General features: G+C 41.6%; 1 protein-coding gene across 1 annotated transcript in view; it reads right to left on the bottom strand.

The window, feature by feature from the left end:
- Ern1 (endoplasmic reticulum to nucleus signaling 1) overlaps nucleotides 1-22,275 on the bottom strand; it is a 91,060-nt gene that overhangs the window by 45,409 nt on the left and 23,376 nt on the right. Inside the window, exon 2 of the mRNA XM_041635812.1 lies at nucleotides 15,787-15,907. Coding sequence (XP_041491746.1) covers nucleotides 15,787-15,907 — 121 coding nt within the window. The remainder of the gene's footprint in view (nucleotides 1-15,786; nucleotides 15,908-22,275) is intronic.

Here is a 22,275-nt window from a genome sequence, read left to right as displayed (position 1 = left end):
CCAAGGTATTTCTGGCAGCCCTCATCCATGCTATATTGTGCAACCTCACTGCAGTCTTGGCTCTGAATACAAAGCATCCTTTGCACCTTGAATGCCATCATGATATACTATGTCATTACCACTACCTAAAACATTGTGACTCAAAGTAGAGATGCCTAGGCTTATGTTATGAACGACATTATTTTTATTGTACATACAAAGTTTTCTGCTCTTATAGGAAGACAATAATTTAAAGTCAATTATGGTGGTGCATACCTACAATTTCCAAACTTGGTAGGTGTACTGTGCAGAGAATTAGGATGTCAAAGGTCATCCCCAGCTGCACAGTAAATTCTAAGGCAGCCTGGGTTAACTTGAGACTGTCCCAAATGAACAAACAAATCAACAAAAACCAAAACAAATCCCCACTAACAACAACAAAAAGAAACATAATTGTTCAATTATTAATTACAGCAACAAAAACTTTTTTTTACTTTTTTTTAATTTTTATTTATTATGCATACAATATTTTGTCTGTATGTATGTTTGCAGGCCAGAAGAAGGCACCAGACCTCATTCCAGATGGTTGTGAGCCACCATGTGGTTGCCGGGAATTGAACTCAGGACCTTTGGAAGAGCAGGCAATGCTCTTAACCACTGAGCCATCTCTCCAGCCCCGCAACAAAAACTTTTTAACAAAACTTTTAATATTTTCCTACTCTTACTCCTCAGCATGTATCAAATTACTATTATCTTTAGATTGTATTGTGTTAAAATGTTTGACTTTAAAAACTGATGTTTGAATTAGGTTTGGTGGCCCATACCTTTATTCCTAGCACTCAGGAGAGCCAGGCAGCTAGCTTTCTTGGGTTTGAGGCCAATGTGGTCTACACAGCAAGTTCCAGGCCAGTCAGGCCTACATAGTCTGATCTTATCTCAAAGTAAATATATATACATATATATATATATATATATGTATGTATATATATTTAAAAGCCCCGCTGTTTGAGTCACTGACATCAGTTTTATTTTTTAAAAGATCATTAACTTTGCCCTGTAATTAGGAGAAAATTTCCAACAATTTCTGAAATGGTCCTAAATATACTTCTGTCATTTTGTACTATAGATCTGTGTGAAGTAGGTTTTCAATGATGATAGTTACCAAAGCAAAATATTGATCAACTCTGAAAAACTGAAGTTGAAGATGCTCTATATCCTCCAGTGTCAAATGTTCAGCCAGGATTTAAGCCTTTTTTTTTTTTTCCTTTTCTAGAAAGATATTTTCAGTTTTCAATTTTTTGTATTTTCATTGTATATCTTCATTGTATGTGGTACTGTACAACATAAGGACATAATGTTGAGAACACTGTAATCAGTTGGCTGTGGTGCTGTACCCAGCACTCAAGGGCAGAGGCAGAGGCAAAGGCAGGTGGATCTCTGAGTTTGAGGCCAGCCTGATCTACAAAATGAGTTCCAGGACAGTCAGGATTAAACAGAGAAATCATGTCTCAAAAAAACAAAAAGAAAAAAGATAACACGGCAATCATTTGGGAAAACATTATGCACATATATGACCTGCTGGGTCCCATGTCATTAGGATATTTATTTATATACTTCCTGGTTGGCCTCTGTCCCCACTTATCCCTGGTATGTCAAATCTCCACTCCTTGCCTCCAGTATCACAGGTAAAATGCAGGAGACCGTAGGAGATCCCTGAGACTTCTTACCTTTCACCCATGACTGAGTTTGTCAGCTCCATCCTTTATATGCTGATATTGCACACTCCTGTTTGGAGCCCTAGGCAGCATCCTACCTATCTCGAAGGATCTCCAGCTCCTTCTCTATCTCTAAAGTCTCTGACTCCTCCCCCTCTCTTCTGCATATGATCTCCTTTCTTTCCTAAATGCAGTAAAGTACATAGTTTGAATAATCTTGAAAGCCATATAACCTATGTCACCTTCACATATAGACTATTTCTGTTATCCCAAACACTTTCTTACACTCTTCCAGAATTAATATTCCCAAATCATCCCCACTCCCCAGACAACCACTGATAAATTCCTTTGTTTAAGTTTGACAAATGGAGATTATTTGTGAAGGGATTCTTTTTCATTGTACAATGTTTTTGAAATTCATCCCTGTTTTGTATCATCAACTAAAATGAATGAGTAGCACCTGCCTTAAGGATGTGCCTCTATTTGTTTCCCTACCTATCTGTTGGACATTTGGGATGCTTCCTGGTTTTGGTTATTGTGAATAAAACTACTAACACTAGAATCTGGATCTCTATTTGAACTATTTTTTCTTTCCGCTGGGAAGCTGTTTAAGGGGTGGAATGGCTGAGTCATATTATTTACATATGACAAGAAACTTCCAAACAACTTTTCCAAAGTAGATGCATTTTACAACTGCAGACATCCAATAGTATGGTTTTAAAGGCTGATTTCTAGGCCCAAGCCCTAGAAAATAAATATCTGGAGACGCAGGAATTTGTTCTAGTAACATATGCTAGGTGATTTGATGCTGAGCCCTACAGGAAAGCATTGCTTCAGTTCTCTATCCCCTTCTCGCCTACACTTTCCCAGCCCTTCCCCCTGTCAAGATCACACTGCCACAGAAACATTTCAGTGAGCAAACTTAACAGGCACTCTCAAATCCTTTTTGGTAGGTCCCCACCTGGCACTGACAATGTCCCCATTTCCAGCCTCGCAGGCCCTAGCACCTACTCCCCACTCTATAACCTTAAAGGGACTGGTGCCCTGGCACTACCCAGTCACATAATCTGCAAACATTCTTGTCCTTAGTATTACTTTCTCTTACTATTTCCATTCAATTAGATCCCAAGTTTTATAAATGTTTATTTACTAAATATTGTTTTGGAACTTAGCTCCTCTTCATTTTCATTTTACCACTTTAAAACTGAGAGAATTGCCAGGCAGTGGTGGCGCACACCTTTACTACCAGCATGGGGAGGCAGAGGCAGTCAAATTTCTGAGTCCGAGGCCAGCTTGGTCTACAGACTTGAGTTCCAGGAAAGACAGGGCTACACAGAGAAACCCTGCCTGAGAGAGAGAGAGAGAGAGAGAGAGAGAGAGAGAGAGAGAGAGAGAATATGAATCATCATTTCCCACTGGTCTACACTTCAGCTTCTCATCTCTGCCTCTAAGACCCACATTCCACTTGCTACCTAAGAGGGCTTGAGAAGGCAATCCATGTCTCTTCTTACCTAAAATCCTCCCATGGCTCTTCTCCACATGCTAAATGCCTCCTACTGCCGTGGCTTACGTTAGTTCCCCATCCTTCAGGTTTATAGCAGTCTTCATGTCAGCAATTTCCCTAAAGAAATTTCTAACAGTTCCACTTTTTAAGCAGATAAGGTCTGAGCAACTTAGTATTTAGGGTCTAGTAGCTAAGAAGCCATGGGGTTAAAAAAATACACAAAAGCTGAAAAATGTTTCATTCCTCATCATAATTACTTACTAATAGAATGCGTGTACCTATCAAGTACTACAGAATTCTCAAACCTTATAATGAACTGGAGGTGACCACCCTCGTTACCATTTAACACAGACTTTCACATGGTAAATTTTGTTATAGCAACTACCACAAATTCGGCTTCACAAAAGATATAATACCATCGAAATGAATGTAGTATATTCTGAGATTAAAACTATCAACTCCTTCATGCATGATGTTTGACACTTGTCAACCACGGGTCTACTTCTCTGTGATTTCTTGCACTGGTAACTCTTCCCAGACTCATCCTGGACTTTGATGCTGGTGTCTGTGCTTGCCCTTATTTGCTCACCTCCACTATCTAAATTCGTTTGCCCTTCAGCCTCCATTCAAACAGCTCTTTCTCCAGGAAATAAACACACTTGGTCCATGCGATATTTCTCCTGTGTTTCTCATGGAACAAGTACTTTGTTTCATACAGCTTCCTTGGTATCAACTACTTAAGGATGGTACTGAATTCCAAGTACTTTGGGCCAGGGTCTACCTATTTGCTTGCTGTGAAATATACACAGTAAATAGAAAAAGTTCACATATATTTAGTGACTAACCAGAGAGCAAACCTCTGAGTGACTGCTGCATGGGCCTTTGCCCTCTTAATGCACAGTGAGCAGTATAGTCTGCAGAACAAACAGCTATCAGTAATTTAGGACAGTCAACACTGCAGGTAGAATGCAGCCAAATTTTCCTAATAAAAAAGACAATCCCACACAAACACCTACATAGTACAAGTTAAAAGCAGCTGTCCAGGCACAGTACTGTTTATTCAACCATGTTAAAAATTACTTAAATTTATGGATAAGATGATGTGGCTTTTGCTTTGAAATAGAAGTAGAAAAGGGACAGATTATCATGTGTTGATCATTATTGTAGCTGGCACTGGCTACATAAGGCTTTCTTGCTGTTGTTCTCTTTATTTCTGTATATGTATATAACTTCTAAAATGAAGAGTCTAAAAACAAAACAAAATGGAAAAAAAAAGACTAAATAAGAAGCTACTTCAGAAAACTCTTTCCAACAAGCTGGAAACAAAGGCCTTCTATTCCCACTCTCACCCGTAAGACACCTCTGGAGGTCTGATCCTCTGGCTCACCAGGGCAACTGCATGCCAGAAACACCCCCACCCCAGACTTCCCTATCACCAGCTGGTCAGACTGGTATGTTATAGGAGAGGATGGGGCAGAGGGGCACACAAGTTCACTAAATAGAGAAGGGCTTTGATGAAGCCAACCAATGTAATTAACTGTTTCAAACTCTAACTGAGGATGGACAACTTTCTCTGGAGGTGAATCTAGGCAGACTTCTTCCCTGTAGGAAGAACCCTTTGATTACAGAACCTTTGAGAACACATTGCTCACCTAACTACTGCTCAAAGAGCCTTGAGAGATCATTCTCTTCCTTACCCAAGATGAGCACCAGTATTTCTGGAACACTCCACTCCTCCAGGGTATCTAGATACACACAGGGAAAGCATAGATTGTACTGTCCTCCTACACCTTTTAACCTCTATGAGGCTCCACACAGAACCACTAGAACCAGCTTCCTCTCTTGAGTAGAGACTTCTCCAGGACAATCTAGATGCTATAAAATTTGGTCAGATACTTCCAAGTGCATCTCTCTAAGTGATCTGAAATGTTCTTGACTGATCCTTTCAAAAGGCATTTAAGAAGAACAGTGACCAGATATGAAGTTCCAAATGTGTGTGTACCCACCAAGAACACTTTTCCCTTCCGTCCTCCTTTCTTTTGTCCCTCTTTCTTTTTCTTTCTCTCTGAGAACAGAAATCCAACTACTTTGCAGTATAACCCATGTGCTCACCTGTAGTGTGATTTCTAATCAGTATTAATAATAAAAACCTGAAGTCAAATATTGGGAGTGGATGAAAACTGAAAGATCAGAGAAGCAGAGCAGCCAGCTACTAGTTCTTACCTCTACATCTACAAAATCCTCAGACTAAATAGGGTATCCTGTCTCTCTACAAGTCCTGAGACTGAATTCTTCAGATGAATGTAGTGAGTTCCTGTCTCCTCCCACTTCATAATCCTCTCTCTGCCCAGCCATATCCCTTCTTGTCTTCACTTCCCTAGTGCTAGGATTAAAGGCATATGACTCCCAAGTACTGGGATTAAAGGTACGAGCCACCACCAACTGGCTCTGTTTCTCTTTTAGACTGGATCAATCTGTGTAGCCCAGGGTGGCTGTGAATTCACAGAGATCCTCCTGCCTCTGTCTTCCAAGTGCTGGGATTAAAGGTGTGTACCACCGTTGCCTGGCCTCCATGGCTAACTAGTGGCTAGCTCCACACTCTGATTCTCAGGCAAGCTTTATTTGTTAGATCACAAACAAAATCTCAACACTCACCCTTCAGCGTCAATAAATGCCAACTCATGTACAACTGTTTTCATTTTGTATGCAACTGACTTTCCTCCCTGGTGGGACACACTTCAAAATGCAGTGTCTCATAATTGGACATACCACTTGCCAGTAAGTCCCTACCCATAATAACAGAGATCTGGGCTCTAATGCATATTCTTAGCCATTTGGTTGGCATCTATGAAAACATAGTTAACAATTGTGAAAGCATATGGATAAAATGCTTCTTTTTGGCTGTCACTGTTTAACTTGTCCTTAGTTGTCTTTGGGTGTCTGTGGTTTGAGGTCATCTCTCTCCCACCCCCATTGCATCTGTTAAGTTATGGCATCCCAAAAGGCATTTAGGTATGTGGTCTTTCAGTTCCATCATGATTGGTGGTGACACCTATCCTGAATTACTTCTGCTGAGGAGAAGCTGAATAAGAGTACAGAATTTGACCGCTACAGGATTGGGCCATTTTCTTGATTGCTTGGCTATTTCCTCATGATTGTCGTCCCTGTCCAACATGACACTGCGATATGCAGTAGTTTCCCATGAAGACAGCTTGTCCTGTCCTTTCCCAGCTATGGTGGTAAGAGTTAGAACACAAGGACCTTTTGATTAGACGTTTATTTTAAAATTCTTTCCCCATGAAAGCTAGACTTTGTGGGGCATCTAAGACTTTCTATTTTACAATGTAACCTGACAACTTTAAGGAGCATAAAGCTTAGAGTAACCATATACCTTTCCTCTGGGGAGAAATATTTCTCTAACGAGGTTGCTTGAATGTCAGACATTTAGTTTTTACTTGGAATCATCAATGACTTTATTTCTTCCAACATTTTATATCAGAAAACAGTATTAGAACATTAAGTTCATTCCTGAGGAAATGGCTGTTGTTTATTGCATTCAGAGCACACCTTGTATCATTGCTGTCTTGTCTGTAGGATTAAGATCTCCATGTCACCTTTCATTCATTTCTTTCTCATACCTTATTTGGTCAAGACTCTATTTTGCTGGTCTCTCATCCATCTCACAATAGCCTGGGCCTGAGACACACACACACACACACACACACACACACACACACACACACACACACAAAGAGCAGCTTAGCCGGGTGGTGGTAGCACATGCCTTTAATCCCAGCACTGGAGAAGCAGGGACAGGAGGATCTCTGTGAGTTTGAGGCCAGCCTGAACTACAAGAGCTAGTTCTAGGACAGGCTCCAAAGCTACAGAGAAACCCTGTCTCGAAAAAAAAAGGGGAGGCTTGGCCTGATTTTACCTCTGATTCTAACTAATCAGGAGGTTGAGACAACAAAATGAAAAGTTCAAGGCGTGCAGGACTACAGAATAAGATCAAGGCCAGTCTGCACAATTACTGAGATACTATCTCAAAATAAAAAGTAAAAAGAAAGCTAGAGATACAGCTCAGTAGTAGAGTACTTGCCAAATATGCACAAGGACCTAGAATCAATCCCTGGTACAACCAAAAAGATAGAGACCCAAAGTATGTTCAAAATAAAATCTTTGTCGCAATTCCCCTTGTCAGACTTAATTTCAGTCCTCCACAGACGGAGAAGAAATAAATAAATAAACACCTTTCTCATGCTTGAGCAGTGAGGGGAAAAGGAATATGATGTGCATCATGCCCAAAGTCTGGGAATTCCTTGAGAAATGGAACTACTAAGAAAGTGTCATCTTTACATTCCACAATTTCCCTATCTCATGTTTCCGTTGTTCTTTTGCAAATAGATCTCGGACTGTTCCTAAGAACACACTCAATTTATCAGGTACTACAAAAGCCACAAAAAGCTGTGAGAAATTTTACATAAGAATCCAGAACTGCCTGCCACCACAGTGACATATTTTATTTATGTTTTAATAAAATTTGCCTGGATATCAGAAGGGCAAAGCTAAGCTACTAGAGGGCAGGCAGTGGTGACACACACCTTCAATCCCAGGATTTGGGAGACAGAGGCAAATGGAATCTCTGTGCATTCAAGACTACCTGGGCTACACAAGATCAATGCAGAAACAAACCCAGGTGGTGGTGCCTCACCTTTAATCCCAGCACTACAGGAAATATAAAATGGGAAGAGCTCAAGCTGCTCAATCTGTTTAGTCTGCGGTTGCCTAGCCTTGGTAGAGGTAAGACTTCTCTAGTGGCTTGGCTGCATTGTTTGTTTTTTGGTTTTTTTTTTTTTGATATTGAGGTTGAACCCGAATATCTGACTCGGGTTTTTATTATTCGTGCTACAGTGGTACAAGTGACAGGGGGTAGATGCATCCAAGGAGGCAAAGTAAGTTCCACATGCTTCCAAGGACTCTCAAAAGACACTTGGTCAGAAGGATCCTGGGAACTAAACTATTAAGAGTCCCTTGGTGGTCCAGAAGCCCCATCAAGGAAGGAGAAATCTGGCAGGAAGACAAAACCCCAGCACAAGATGGAAGTCCTTCAGAAGTTGCAGTGAAGAATCTCAGAACCCAGGTGAAGAAGGAGCTCACTTTGCTTGAGGACTAAGGAGGTGACCTGGACATGGATTCTTTGTCCAACACTACAAGCCAAGGCCAAGACTTTTTTTTTTTTAAATGTGTCTGGGCATTTTTACCTGCATGTATACCTGTACCACTTGCATGCCTGGTACCCTTAGAAGCCAGAAGAAGATGTCAGATCCCCTGAAACTGGAGTTACAGGTGATTGTGAACCACTAAGTGGGTGTTAGGTACTGAAGCTGGGTTCCCTGGAAGAGTAGTCATTGCTCTTAACCATGAAGTCACTTCGCTAGCCCCAAAGGCCATGGTTTCTGAGACCTGGTAAGGAGCTCTGTGCCAGAAGTGAGGCTAGAGGCACGGGTAAACCAGACTGATGGGTCTCGTAGGCAATACTATGAGTTCAGACCTGACAGCATGAGCCAGTGCTTCTCAGACTGGCTGTGGTAGGGTATCCGTAGCTGAAATGTCCATCAAGGATGCACATGCTCCCTTCCTTTACTTCTTTCTATGCACACTCCCTACATGGACACAGGTGGTGCGCACTGGGGGCAGCATAACTGTCCTTCAGGGACAGTGAAGAGTGACTGCCACATAATCTAGGAGATGGACGTCACAAGCCTGGTTATGACCTAGAACTGGGGACTTAGAGGAGTAACAGTCAGACTCAGAAGGTACTTCCTGTACCTGCACAACCGGACTGTGGCCAACTGAACTCTAAGGGGATAGCAGAAGAGCATCACTCTAGCTTCTAGACTCATGGATCATGACTGTCAGTACAGAAAGGACCAAGGTAAGAAAAGGAAATTCATGTAGTTGTTTAAGACTGCCTTCAAATTTCAATTAAGTAATTTTGTTCTAACCCCTCCTGAGAATCTCCAATATTAACCACTCACAGGACACCAGGGGAGTCTAGCTGGGAGAGCAGCCATGTTGCATACTTAGTAAGAATATATGATTAGTAAGAATGATTCTAAACTGGACCCAGTCCTTTGTGTCCACCATTATTGAAAAAGAGATGGAAGGAAATATAGCTGGGCTACTAAAGTGAAATGGGTAATCTGATGAAGATCTGAATGTCAAAAAGCAGCAGCAGTGAGTGTTTTACAGAGCGAACAAGAAGCCCTAAGCCAGTCCTGGGAATATTAAGGAGTCTGTTCAACTGTAGAACACAAACTTTGTAAAGCTGATATAGAGCAGAGCTGCAAACAGTTGGTGTCTGGTTTAAAGCTGCAGAAATGGAACCTACACGAACCTAATCACTGGGGAGATTTCAAAGGCAGACAGGGGCAGCTGCAGCACAAAACCAGGTGTGGGAAGACTACACCTAAAAGCAAAATGTCACAATTCACCTTAGTGCCCCAAACCCATACACTTCATTTTTTTCCCTACTAGGTACAATTCTCCACTTTGGCACAAGACACCTCTATTTCTGGGAACAGCAACATGTGTTTGGTTGAGGAACAACTGTACCTGCCAAAAACCAGTGTGGAAATGGGGGAGGGGGGATATGTGTAAGTTTCAGATCCTGAAAAAAGTAAACAGTTAAGAAACCATGAAATGGAGTCCCAGATACGTATTCTGAAGAACACCAGTTTGATGGGCTGAAGGCCTATGCTTGCACTCAGGTTTTTCCTACCTGCTCCACTGTCTTAGACCTAGGGCAGAATCCTCCCTTGTGTGGACACGTGTAATACACTGCTGCCTGATGTCTCAACTTCTTCCTAGCCCCATCAGTTCAGTCTCATTCCATATTGGCACCTGCTGATCCTCAAACTGGAGGCCAGGTGCCCTAGTCTGCTCTATTGTCAAAACATCACAGACCGAGGAACTTAAGCAACTGACATTTATTTTTCTTTGTTCTGGAGGCTAGAATTCTGAGATCAGGGTTCAGCATGGCTCTTGTGGGGGACTCTCTTCATGACTAGAGACATTTTCTCACTATGTTCTCAAATAACAAACAGACTCATACACAGGCCTCTCCTTCTCTTCTCATAAGAACACTAATGCAGGTGTGGAGTCTTATCTTTATGCTATTCATAAAGTCCCCACTGTCACATACCATTACACTGGAGCTTAAGAATCTATGTTGAATTTCTATTGCTGTGAAAAGACACCATGACAATAGCTACTCTTATGAAGGAAAACACTTAACTGGGCTGGCTTACAGTTTGAAGTTTAATTTATATCATCATGGAAGAACCACGATGGAGTGCAGGCAGACATGGTGCTGGAGAAGGAGCTGAAAGTTCTATATCTTGGTCTGCAGGCAGCAGAAGGAGACTGTGTACCACACTGGGGGTAGCTTGAGCAAAGTCCACCCCCACAGTAACATATTTCCTTCAACAAGGCTATACTACCTAATAGTGCCACTCCCACACTATGAGTTCGAGGACAGCCTGGTCTACAGAGTTGCAGGGCAGGCTCCAAAGCTGCAGAGAAACCCGTCTCAAGAAACCCTATCTCAAAAAACAACAAACAATAACAACAACAAAAACAAAACAAAACAACAAATGGTGTCACTCCCTATGAACCAAACACTCAAACACATGAGCCTATGGGGCCATATCTATTCAAACCAACACAAGATCCAACCTGTGGAGTTGCCAGGGACATACTGAATGTGTAATACCCAGGCATGTCACTCCTATACTTGGATTCTTCCATTTCTTCCCCTGGCCACTGGCACTCTTTATAGGGGAGAGGGTACAGTTCTCTAGGGAGTACTCCCAAATCTGCAAGCACATTTTCTGATGGCCATAGGGGTTGGGAGCCAGAGATGCTGGTAGTTTGTTTTTTGTTTGTTTGGTTTTTTTTTTTTTTTTTTTTTTTTGAGGCAGGATCTCTCTATAGTTCTGGCAGTTCTGAAACTCACTTTGTAGACCAGGCTAGCCTCATAGAGATCCACCTGCCTCTGACTCCAATGTTTGGGACTAAAGACATGTGCCACCACACCCCACACCCAGCCATTTGGTAGTCCTAAATAACCAGACACACTACTCTGACTTGCCAGTCACCCACATGGGACAAAAACCTTTAGTAGCTATCCAAGCCCACAATATGCTTTACACATAGGCTCAAAAACATATTTTGAATGATATACTGAATTTTCTCAAACTATATCTGCTGTATGAGTCAAGACTGCTTCTTTTACATGGACCATTACCATGAAGTGTCCACCATCTTGGAAAGTGTCTCCATGGCTCTGTTGATATCCTCATCTCCATCAACAGACCCAGTATTTCCTCACAGGTGCAGTGTCCCTCATAGCTGAATGGCCCAAGTATTTACAGAGTTAATTCTGTATATATGATTAAAATTTATTTTCCTGAGCAAGGTATGGTAATATGTGTCTATAATCTCAGTACTAAGTAGTCTAAGGGAGAAGAACCACAAATTTGAGGCCAACCTGAGCTCTACAGATCAGTCTGAGCCACACAGCGAGATCCTATCTCAACTCTTAACAATTCTTTTCCAATTATTCAATTTTAGATTACCAGTTGAGCAATAAATTTCTTTGTAAAACTATGTATGTAAGTCACTATCTATAAATTTTGTTTCAGGAAAGCAAAAGTGTACCTTTATAATAAATCATATAAAGGCAGGATAGGGTCGCTTATATATCCTATTTGGCTTCCATCTCTCTCCAAGCTCAGTTTACCTCCAGCTGCTCCACTGCTGTCACACCCATCCATCCCAATGCTCTCTGGTCACAGAAACTCCTGCCCTTACTCTGTATTTCAGTTACTTTTCTCATTGCTGTGACAAAATATCAGACTTAATCAGTACTTAATGGGGAAAGAGATTTATTTTGGCTCACAGGGTTGGTTTTGTTTTGTTTCATTTTATTTTATGTGCCATGTATATATCTGGCACTTGTGGAAGCCAGAATAGGATGCTGGATAACTTTGGTCTAGAATTACAGAGGATTGTGAGCTGCCACGTGGGTGCTGAAGATGAAACCCAGATCCTCTAGAAGAGTAGCCAGTGCTCTTAACCACTGAGCCACCTCTCCAGCCCCTTAGCTCACAGTTTAGAGAATACAGTTCACCATGGTAGGAAGGCCATGATGGAAGGAGCTTAGTCCATGTAAGTGGAAAGAGAAGGCTGCCAGTAACATCATGTTGACCAAGGGGAAAGCAAGACCCAGCTAGAACCCTCAGGGCTCGTCCCCGGTGGCTTACTTCCGACAGTCAGGTCTCACTCTTTCAAGTTTCCACAACCTCTCAATAGAGCACCACCAGCTGTGGACATGAGCCTGTGGGAGATAATCCCAAACTCAATAACACTCCATCGTATCTTCACACTACTAGAAGCTCTTGTCTCCCTGAGGTCTTGATCAAATGACATGTTCTTTGTGGGGCCTGTTGAAAACTGCAGTCCTTCAAACATACCCCAGTCCAGCGCTGATCCACTTTCCTACTCTGTTTTTCTCCACAGCTTTTCTCACCATGAATTTCTTTCCTGTCTGTGTCACTACTAGAATCAAAATTTTGAGCTCAAGCAAGGGAGGTTCTTCCCCCTTTTTTCTTTTTTTTTGTTTTTTGTTTTTTTGTTTTGTTTTTTCGAGGCAGTATTTCTCTACATAGCCCTGGCTGTCCTGGAACTCTCTTTGTAGCTCAGGCTGGCCTCGAACCCACAGAGACCCACCTGCCTATGCCTCCTATTAAGGTGTCTGCCATCTCCCAGCAGAGAGAAATTTTTAAATAACACTTAAGAATGGGTTAGTGTGCTTTGCGGTGGTGGCAGATGCCAGGACAGTCAGAGCTCTGTTACACAGAGAAACCTTGTTTTGGGGGTGGGGGTGGGGGTGGGGTTGAGGGACAGTTAGTAATATTTATTTAAGATCTAATCATTTAAAGTAATATCTACTATGTTGTAACTCTTATTGTTAAAAAATGAACTGTGAGGGGCTGGAGAGATGGCTCAGTGGTTAAGAGCACTGACTATTCTTCCAGAGGACCCAGGTTCAATTCCCATTACCCACATAACAGCTAACAACTGTCTGTAACTCCAAAATCTGACACCCTCACACAGACAAACATGCAGGCAAAACACCAATGCACATAAAATAAAAATAAATAAATTATATATATAAAAGAATGAGCTGTGGAGGGGTAATATGTGTTTTTTATTGTTGTTTGTTTGTTTGAAACAGGGCCTTCTGTAGTCTACAATGTCCTCAAACTCCACTTTTAGCTAGGCATGACCTTGAACTCTTGATTTCCTGCCTAGACCTTTTTTTTTTCTTTTTTCAGCCTAGACCTTCTAAGTGACAGGATTATAGATATAGACCACCAAGCCCAGCAGAACTACATTTTAAAATTAAAATAAGTCCTGGATAGCAGTAGCTTCCATTTATATTTCTGTACAAAGATATTAATATAACACATTGATACTGTGAGTTGACAATAAAATTTTAATCTATGGTTATAACTAAATATTTCAAAATTAGCATATCTAAACTATTAATATAAAACTATATCATGAAGTAGTTAGACCCTGTTATAGACCCTAAAGACACAGCAAAGAAATAAAACAGGAGAAAAAGGCAGGGCGGTGGCCAGGCACTTGAGAGGCAGAGGCAGGTGGATTTCTGTGAGTTCAAGACCAGCCTAATTTATAAAGGGAGCTCTAGGGCATCCAGGACTACAGAAAAAAAAACTCTGTCTCAAAAAAAAAAAAATCAAAAAAAAAAATTCACACACACATATAAAATTAAAAGCAAAAACAATTCCTCTCTGAGCTTCTTAGCTAATCAGTAGCTGGGTTCTATTGACTCTATCTATCCATGGCTCTTCCCCACTCTGTTTTCAGGTTGCTTTTCTATCTCGAGTCTTCCCACACAGGCTACTGCTGATTAACCTGAAAGCTGAACGTTTGATGAGTCACTCATATTCAAACATGCTAATAGCTCCCGATTTCCTGTTGAATCAGTCAGGCTCAACACACTCTGTGGCTCTGGACCTCTCCACCTCCAGTGTATCTCCAGACTCTGCTGAATGCGCCAGCCCTTTCCCCCAAATCCTACAACCCTCCTTTGCTCTGTCAGGCCTCCATCCCAAATGAAATCCCACCCTGCTCCCCCAAGTCATGCCTACCTCTGAAACCATCAGTGACCAGCCTATCCTGTGCCTAGAACCTCCCTTGAGCAGTCACAGAACCTTGCTCTACACTGAAACTGTCTTTGGCACCTATCAAACTATGGCACCTTGAGGACAAGGTCTCCCTTTTCCTTTATGTTCCATACAGTATCTTTTCCAGGCTAAGATATTCTCTCTCTCTTTTTTTTTAAATTTATTTTTATTTCATGTGCACTGGTAGTTTGCCTGCATATATATCTCTGTGAGGGTGTCCCTGGAACTGGAGTTACAGACAGCTGTAAGCTGTCATGTGGGTGCAGGGAATTAAACCGGGATATTCTCTTAACACACATTAAATGGGATGAAAAAAAAATGGGAAAAAATTCTTTCCTCTCTCAGCTACAGGAGAGACTGTACACATGAGTTCTCAGAGCCTACAAAACCAGACAGCACACAGAATCATCTTTTGGCAACTCTTACTGTGCTGGTGGCTCTTCGGGTGCCTTGAAGTTCTTGCTGCTACATTCTGAGCCTAAACAGGTGGGGCAGGATGACTCGAGCATTCAAGCAGGTTTGCACAGTACTGACAAAATGACGTGGGACTTTCTGACATACGACAATATTTTTCCATCTGGAAGACTGCTTTATCAGAGAAACTGAAGCTGTGCTCATGAAGATAATAAGCCGTGGAGAAGTGATGAAAGGAAACACGCCAGTCAGACCTGAATTAGACCAAATAAGGCTTACTAATGGACAGACTAACAGAACATCCCTGAATCCGAGATGGGCACAGTTTGTCTGGGAAGACTGCATTAGAAATCAAGTAGAATGAATTCTCCAGCTGTGGAGCTCCCCACCACCGTCAGAAGGCAATGATAGTAAGATGAGGTTAAATGAGAAACAAGCCTCATTTCAACAACTCAGTAATGTGGTTAAGCTGAGTGAATGTCAAATCTTACAGGCCATGGTTATTTCAGGCTCTATAAGAAACAAGTGAGTAGTTTAAAAGGTTGTGAAGATATCTTATAATTATGATTACAAGATTCCGATCATTAGAACTTAACACATTTAATGCAAAAGGTCTTCAGAAAACAGCCAGAGCTATTAATAGAAAAGCCTAGAGTTTTTCAGCATCTGGACAAAAGCAATGAAGCATAAAAGAGAAGATATTTGTTCATCTGCTGCATTCAGTAGAGAATCATAAAAGTTTAGGCTGTAAAGTTACTCTCTAAGTAGAAAACCTTTTCCTCTTTTTAGCTCATGCTCCTTTCTTATTAAACAACATATAACCATTTTCCTTTGGAATATTTACCTGGCAGCAGCTAAGCAAGTTTCTATGTTACTCAAGGATAATCTGAATTACCTTCTTTTAAAGTCCACTTGATCGAGCCTGTCCTCTTGCTGACAGCATGCAAACTTCCATCCAGGGTTGAAACAAACAACAGGGTTTCAGGCAGTGTTACTGTGCTGGCACTTCCAAAACTCTGCAACGAGACAGACAGTAGCTTCATGTCAATCCACTCCTTCACCCTGGGCATGTAGAATCACAATAATCACAAACACCCCAAAATCATCCTTCATGCCAGGTGGTGGTGGTGCATGCCTTTAATCCCAGCACTCAGGAGCTGGGGGCAGGCGAATCTCTGTGAGTTCAAGGCCAGCCTGGTCTACAAGGGCTAGTTCCAAGACAGCTAAGACTGTTATACATTGAAACCCTAGCTCGAAAAAAACAAAATTCATCCTTTATATGATCATTTATCTTCCAGATACAGAAACTGAGATTGGAGGGCCTAAGTTCTCATCCAAGGGCACATGTCCAGACAAGAGCTGAGTTACTTTATACAAGTGCTGATCCTTCCCACAAACCAACAGGTCTATAATCTAACATGACAAAAAAGTCTGAAAAAACCTATGGACAACGTCCCCTGAAATGGGGGGCGGGGGAGAGGATAGTTTGACCAGCTTTCTGGCTTCCTCCCCTTGGGTCTATTTCACACTAGAAAACCTTGGCATGTTATAAGAGTCCTTAGTAGAAAAGAATAAGTTTCTCATCTGCTAGAAGATTTTTTAAGCAAAAAACTAGAGGAATACATTTAAAATAAAATAGGAAATCAACCTTTGTTATATAGATATTATATGTGCTAAAATATCAATATTCTTGGGCTGGAGAGATGGCTCAGCAGTTAAAAGCACTCCCTGTTCTTCCAGAGGACCCTAGTTCAACTCCCAGCACCTATATTGGGCATTCATAACTGCTTATGCTCCAGGTCTAGAGGATCTGATGTCTTCTTCTGGAATCCATGGACATTCACATCCATGTAGCACATACATACATACACACGTATATGTAAATAAAAATATTTTCAGCCGGGCAGTGGTGGCGCACGCCTTTAATCCCAGCAATCGGGAGGCAGAGGCAGGCAGATCTCTGTGAGTTCGAGGCCAGCCTGGTCTACAAGAGCTAGTTCCAGGACAGGAACCAAAAGCTATGGAGAAACCTTGTCTCGAAAATCAAAATAAACAAACAAATAAATAAAAATATTTTCAAGCCGGGCGACGGTGGCGCACGCCTTTAATCCCAGCACTTGGGAGGCAGAGGCAGGCGGATCTCTGTGAGTTCGAGACCAGCCTGGTCTACAGAGCTAGTTCCAGGACAGGCTCCAAAGCCACAGAGAAACCCTGTCTCGAAAAACCAAAAAAAAAAAAATATTTTCAAATCTTTAAAAAGCAGTGCACTCTGTCTGGTGGTAGTGGCATGTGCCTGCAATTCCAGAACTGGGGTGGGGGTAGGGGGGCAGAGGCAGGCACATCTCAGAGTTTGAGGCCAGCCTGATCTACAGAGTTAGTTCCAGGACAGACAACATAGAGAGAAATCCTATCTTGAAAAAAAAAGTATCAAGATTCAGTGTAATTTATAATCATATTAAATTGAAGCTGTTATTGAAGAAATTGACAAAAAGCCTAACTCCAAACTTTTCCTCATAATCAAAATATAATTTAAAGTCCATCTTTTTCGTTCAATAAATTGTGACAACAGAGAGCCAGACATGGTGATTCATACCTGTGGCCCAGCACTTTAGAGGAGAAGGCAACAAGATTATGAGTAAAAGATTAGCTTGGGCAACATAACAAGGCTCTGCCTAAATAAATGGATGAATAAATGAATAAATAAATAAAGACTATTTAATTTTAGATTTTTTTTAAATTGTGTTTTTTAATGTAGGAATGTTTTGCCTACATGTGTAGATAAGTGTAACACATGGGTACCTGTTGTCTGTAGAGGCAGGAAAAAGGCAATGAATCCTGAATCCTGGAACTGGAGTTACAGAGGGTTTTGAGTTGTCATTTGGGTGCTGAGATCCCAATTTGGATCTTCTACAAGGGCAGACTGATGAGCCATTTCTCTAACTCCCAAGATAAAAATATTAAAACAAACCATTTTAAAGCAAGGAATATAGCTCAATACACAGCAATTACCTAGCATGTATGAAGCCCTGAGTTCAATTCCCTATAGTGAAAACTGAGATTAAAAAAAAAAAATCTAAAAAAATCTAAAGAGGGCCTCAGCAGTTAAGACTGCCTACTACTCTCACAAAGGATCTGAGTTTGGTTCTCAGTACCCACATTGGGCAGCTTACAATTGCCATAACTCCAGCTACAAAGGAGTTGTACCTCTGCACTCCACAGGCACCTGTGTTCACATACCCACACACGTACACACAATTTCACATCTAAAGACTGTGAAAATTACCTTTATTATCCATTGCTAGTAGCAAAGAGAAATGTTAATATAACTTTTCTTAAAAATAATTTTTAAAGAGTACAAAATGACAGGTTCCTCGATATTCTTACATGTGTGTCACTGTACTTCTACTCATTAGTCTCAGTCTCCCTTGTTCCACATACGCTCACACACACACACATTCCCTTCCTCCCCTCAAATGGTCCTATGGGAAAGCATAGTTCAGATCCTACATTTCAATTCAACTTCTATACTCTAAAGAAAACATTTCTGATATGAAAAAAATCTCTGGGCACAATGACATACTTTTTTTGGGGAGGCGGGGTGTTTCAAGACACAGTTTTTCTGTGTAGCTTTGGGGACTGTCCTGGAACTCACTCTGTAGGCCAGGCTGACCTTGAACTCACAGAGATCTTCCTGCCTCTGCCTCAGAGTGGTGGGATTAATGGCACGCGCCACTGCCACCTGGCTACTTTCTTAATAGACTCAAATTTCTAATATTTAAAAAAGCCGAGTGTTGGGATTAACACCCAACACTCGAGAGGCAGAGGCAAGTGGATCTCTGTAAATTCAAGGCCAGACTGGTCTAGAGAGCAAGTTCCAGGACAGGCTCTAAAGCTACACCGAGAAACAAAAAAAGCTGCAACAAACTGAGACATGGCTCAACAACAAATTTTTCATTATGTATTAACACAGACTTTAACTCTATGATACAGAAAATTGCTCATATATTATCCAGTGAAAAATACGGAACCCAAAACTTGGTGTGCACTATGGTTCTGATGGTACAGGATAGAGTCCTGTCTGTGTGTCCTCCGGCTTTGCTAAGCCCTGTACCCTCACCACGGGATTCATAGGATCTGTCACATGCACCCACATATGTGTACGACAATTGGTAATTTCCTAGATAAATCTTCCCTGTTGAGACGGGGCCCATTTATCTGTGCCACACTTTTGTAATGAGTTTTTTTGGTTTTTTTGGTCACTATCCCACACATTACCTAGTTCTACAATGTGTGTTGGAGGGGAGCATGTTGAATTTAAACAGACCAACAATGCTTGCTTAAACTGTAACATATGAATTTGGGCAAAAATACTCTTTTAGAATATGAGTATAGTTGTCTTTTCGTATTTTTTTTTTTAAAAAAAAAGGATTGTGCAGCTACTTGTGAACGGGGCCTGATTCAGAATGCCTCCTCACTCTCTTAAGAACCTTAAAAGACAGGGCCTGATGGTTCTCTTTGGGACAGCCTGAGGTAACAGGACAAGTATTCCAGGCCCTGCATTCTTTTTTCTAGGGGGGACCCACTGGAGGTACTTAGTGGGGGTGATGTTGTAGCAGCTGCCAGAACTTGGCTCATCCCCTGGAGTGTTGGCCTGGAGGGCAGAAGGTGCAGCCTTTGCTTGATATGGAGTGGCCTTCTTTCTGGAAGGGGTGAAAGAGCCAACTTTCCTGCTACCTAAAGGATCTGTTATCCGTTCAGGGCCTGGAGTTTGAGGAAGAATTAAAGCCTGCTTTTAATTCTACCAGAACCCGGAAAATGGACTAAGGAGGAAACCACAGAAGCCTCAAGGGTGGTGGTACCTGTACTATCTGAGGACACAGAAAAACCCTGCCTTGAAAAACCAAAGTAAATAAATTAAATAAACAAAAGCACAGAGAAAAGATAAAGAAAATGGGGCTGGAGAGATAGCTTAGTGATTAAGAGCACTGCCTGCTCTTCCAGAGGTCCTGAGTTCAATTCCCAGCAACCACATGGTGGCTCACAACCATCTGTAATGGGGTCTGGCCTTCAGGTATACACTCAAGCCAACAGAACACTGTGCACATAATAAATAAATCTAAAAAAAAAAAGAAGAAGAAAAGAAAAAAAGATAAAGAAAATATTATAAAATTATAGCACTAACATTTTCTCCTCCATTTTCTTAAAACACACAAGTTTGCAGATCAGAGAGAAGCTGACCTTTAACAGCACTTATGTGAGCACCTGAGTTCAGGGAGCACAGTTTCAATTTCAGGATATTAGGCAACTCTGCCACCTTTGATTATTAGTAGTTACCAAAAGGAACAAAGGTTTAGAGAGGCAGAAGTCTCCCAGATTTTGTGCATCTAGAAGAATAAGAGAGTTGGTACTATTACTGAAGCCTTCATTGCAGCATAGAAAATGTCCCAAATATCTCAGCACAGTAGTAGAATTGAAAACACTTGAACATTAGTGCTCCTTTACTACTAGCAGGGAGACAAAGCCATCTACCTTGTTTGAATAGCTTGGAAACACAGAAAAGGCAATTGTCTGTGGTTGACTGGCACTCATCATACAAACTAGCATAGTCTTCTAAAGATCTCAAAAACATGAGGTTTGCTTCTTCTTGGGGTAGGGGGTGTGAACCAAATGGTAGATGATGCTGGTGCAGTGGGAGGGTCTGCAGGACCAGGGGCCAGGATTAGAAGGCCTAGGAGGCTTCCCCAGAGGCAGTAGTCTTAGGAGCCAGGGCCAGTCATAGTCGAAGCTGTGGGGCTCATGGAGATAAAGCTCAAGGAGTGAATCCCCGTCCCCAAGCTGGGCGCCTGGTTAAGGACATGAAGATCAATCCCTGGAGATCTATCTGGTCCCCTGCCCATTAAGGAACCTGAGATATTGAGATTTCCTGGGCACATCACTAAAGGATGAGGGTCTAAAGATCATGCCAGTGTAGAAGCAGACTCGGGCTGACCAGCGGACCAGGTTCAAGGCTTTTGTCACTACTGGGGACTACAATGGTCATGTTGGTCTTGGTGTTAAGTGCTCCAAGGAGGTAGCCACTGCCTTCCGAGGGGTCCTCATCTTGGTAAAGGTTTGCATTGTAGAGATGCAGAGAGGCTACTGAGGGAACAAGATTGGCAAGTCTCACATTGTTCCACGCAAAGTGACAAAGTATGTTGGTGTGTCTCAACCCTGCCTCAAGAGGCCCTGGCATACTCTGCTCCTGTATCGATACACATACATTGCAGCCCCTACACATCAGTCAGGGGCTGCAATGCCATCCTGGGCAACTTTGCCAAGGCCACCTTTGATGCCACCTCTAAGACCTACAGCTACCTGACCCTGACCTCTGGAAAGAGACTGTGTTCACCAAGTCTCCTTATCAGGAATTCACTGACCATCTTGTGAAAACCTGCACCAGAGTCTCCGTTCAGAGGACCCAGGCTTCAGCTGTGGCCACCACATAAGGGTTTTAGACAAGAAAAATAAAGTGAATTAAGTCTGTTAAAACAAACAAGCAAGCAAAAAAAAAAAACATGAGGTTTGGAGAGAAGCTGGATTAGTCATTGAGCTCTAGCTGTCGGTTACATGTCCACAGTAACCTCATGACCCTCATCCAAGCTTGGCAGGTTTTGCTCTTAAATGATTCAAATTGGATATTAAAATCCTCTCTTTCTCTCTCCTCCCCTCTTCCCTCCCCTTGAGATGGGGTTTCACTATGTAGCCTATCATATTCTCATAAGATAAATACGCATTATAAATTTCCTGATGTTTCAAAACCTCAAACATAATTCATCCCTCCCTTTGAAATAGGTCCTTACAAAGCCCAGGCTGGCCTTTGATTCTCTATATAGCCAGTGATAATCTTGCCTGGTTTAGGTAGTGCTGAAGATCATAAGGCTTCATTTGTACTCAGGAAACAATCTACCAATTGAGCTACCTTCCCAGATCTTCAGCATTTTTTTTAAACATAAAAATACCTACCTCTAAATATAGTTGCTATAACTAATATGAATAAATATGCTCCTAGATGCCTTCTGTGATATTGATCACAGCCGAGAACTATTTGTACCAGAACACTGAAAAATACTGCTTCATGATAATGAACATGTCCATTACCTTTGCCTAGCCATTCCAGCCTTTAGTACTTAATATTTTTTTCTGCAACAGATGAAAAGCAGGAACAGACCCTACAGCTATACATGTTAGTTTCCAGAGGGCTTGAAAATGGTAAAAGGTCAAACCTACCTCCGCTTTATGCTATCTGGAAACTAACTGATGTTTAAAACTATACATATATACTCTTAGTTTGAAGATGGTTTCTAGAAAGTGAACAATCAGGAAACCCTTAATGGTTGAAAATAAC

Source organism: Microtus oregoni, unplaced genomic scaffold (assembly GCF_018167655.1).
Source record: "Microtus oregoni isolate MIOR12 unplaced genomic scaffold, Mior012 000048F_ref0000485, whole genome shotgun sequence".
NCBI lineage: Eukaryota > Metazoa > Chordata > Mammalia > Rodentia > Cricetidae > Microtus > Microtus oregoni.
Note: the sequence above shows the minus strand (reverse complement) of the source record. Positions and strands in the feature narration are given on the sequence as shown.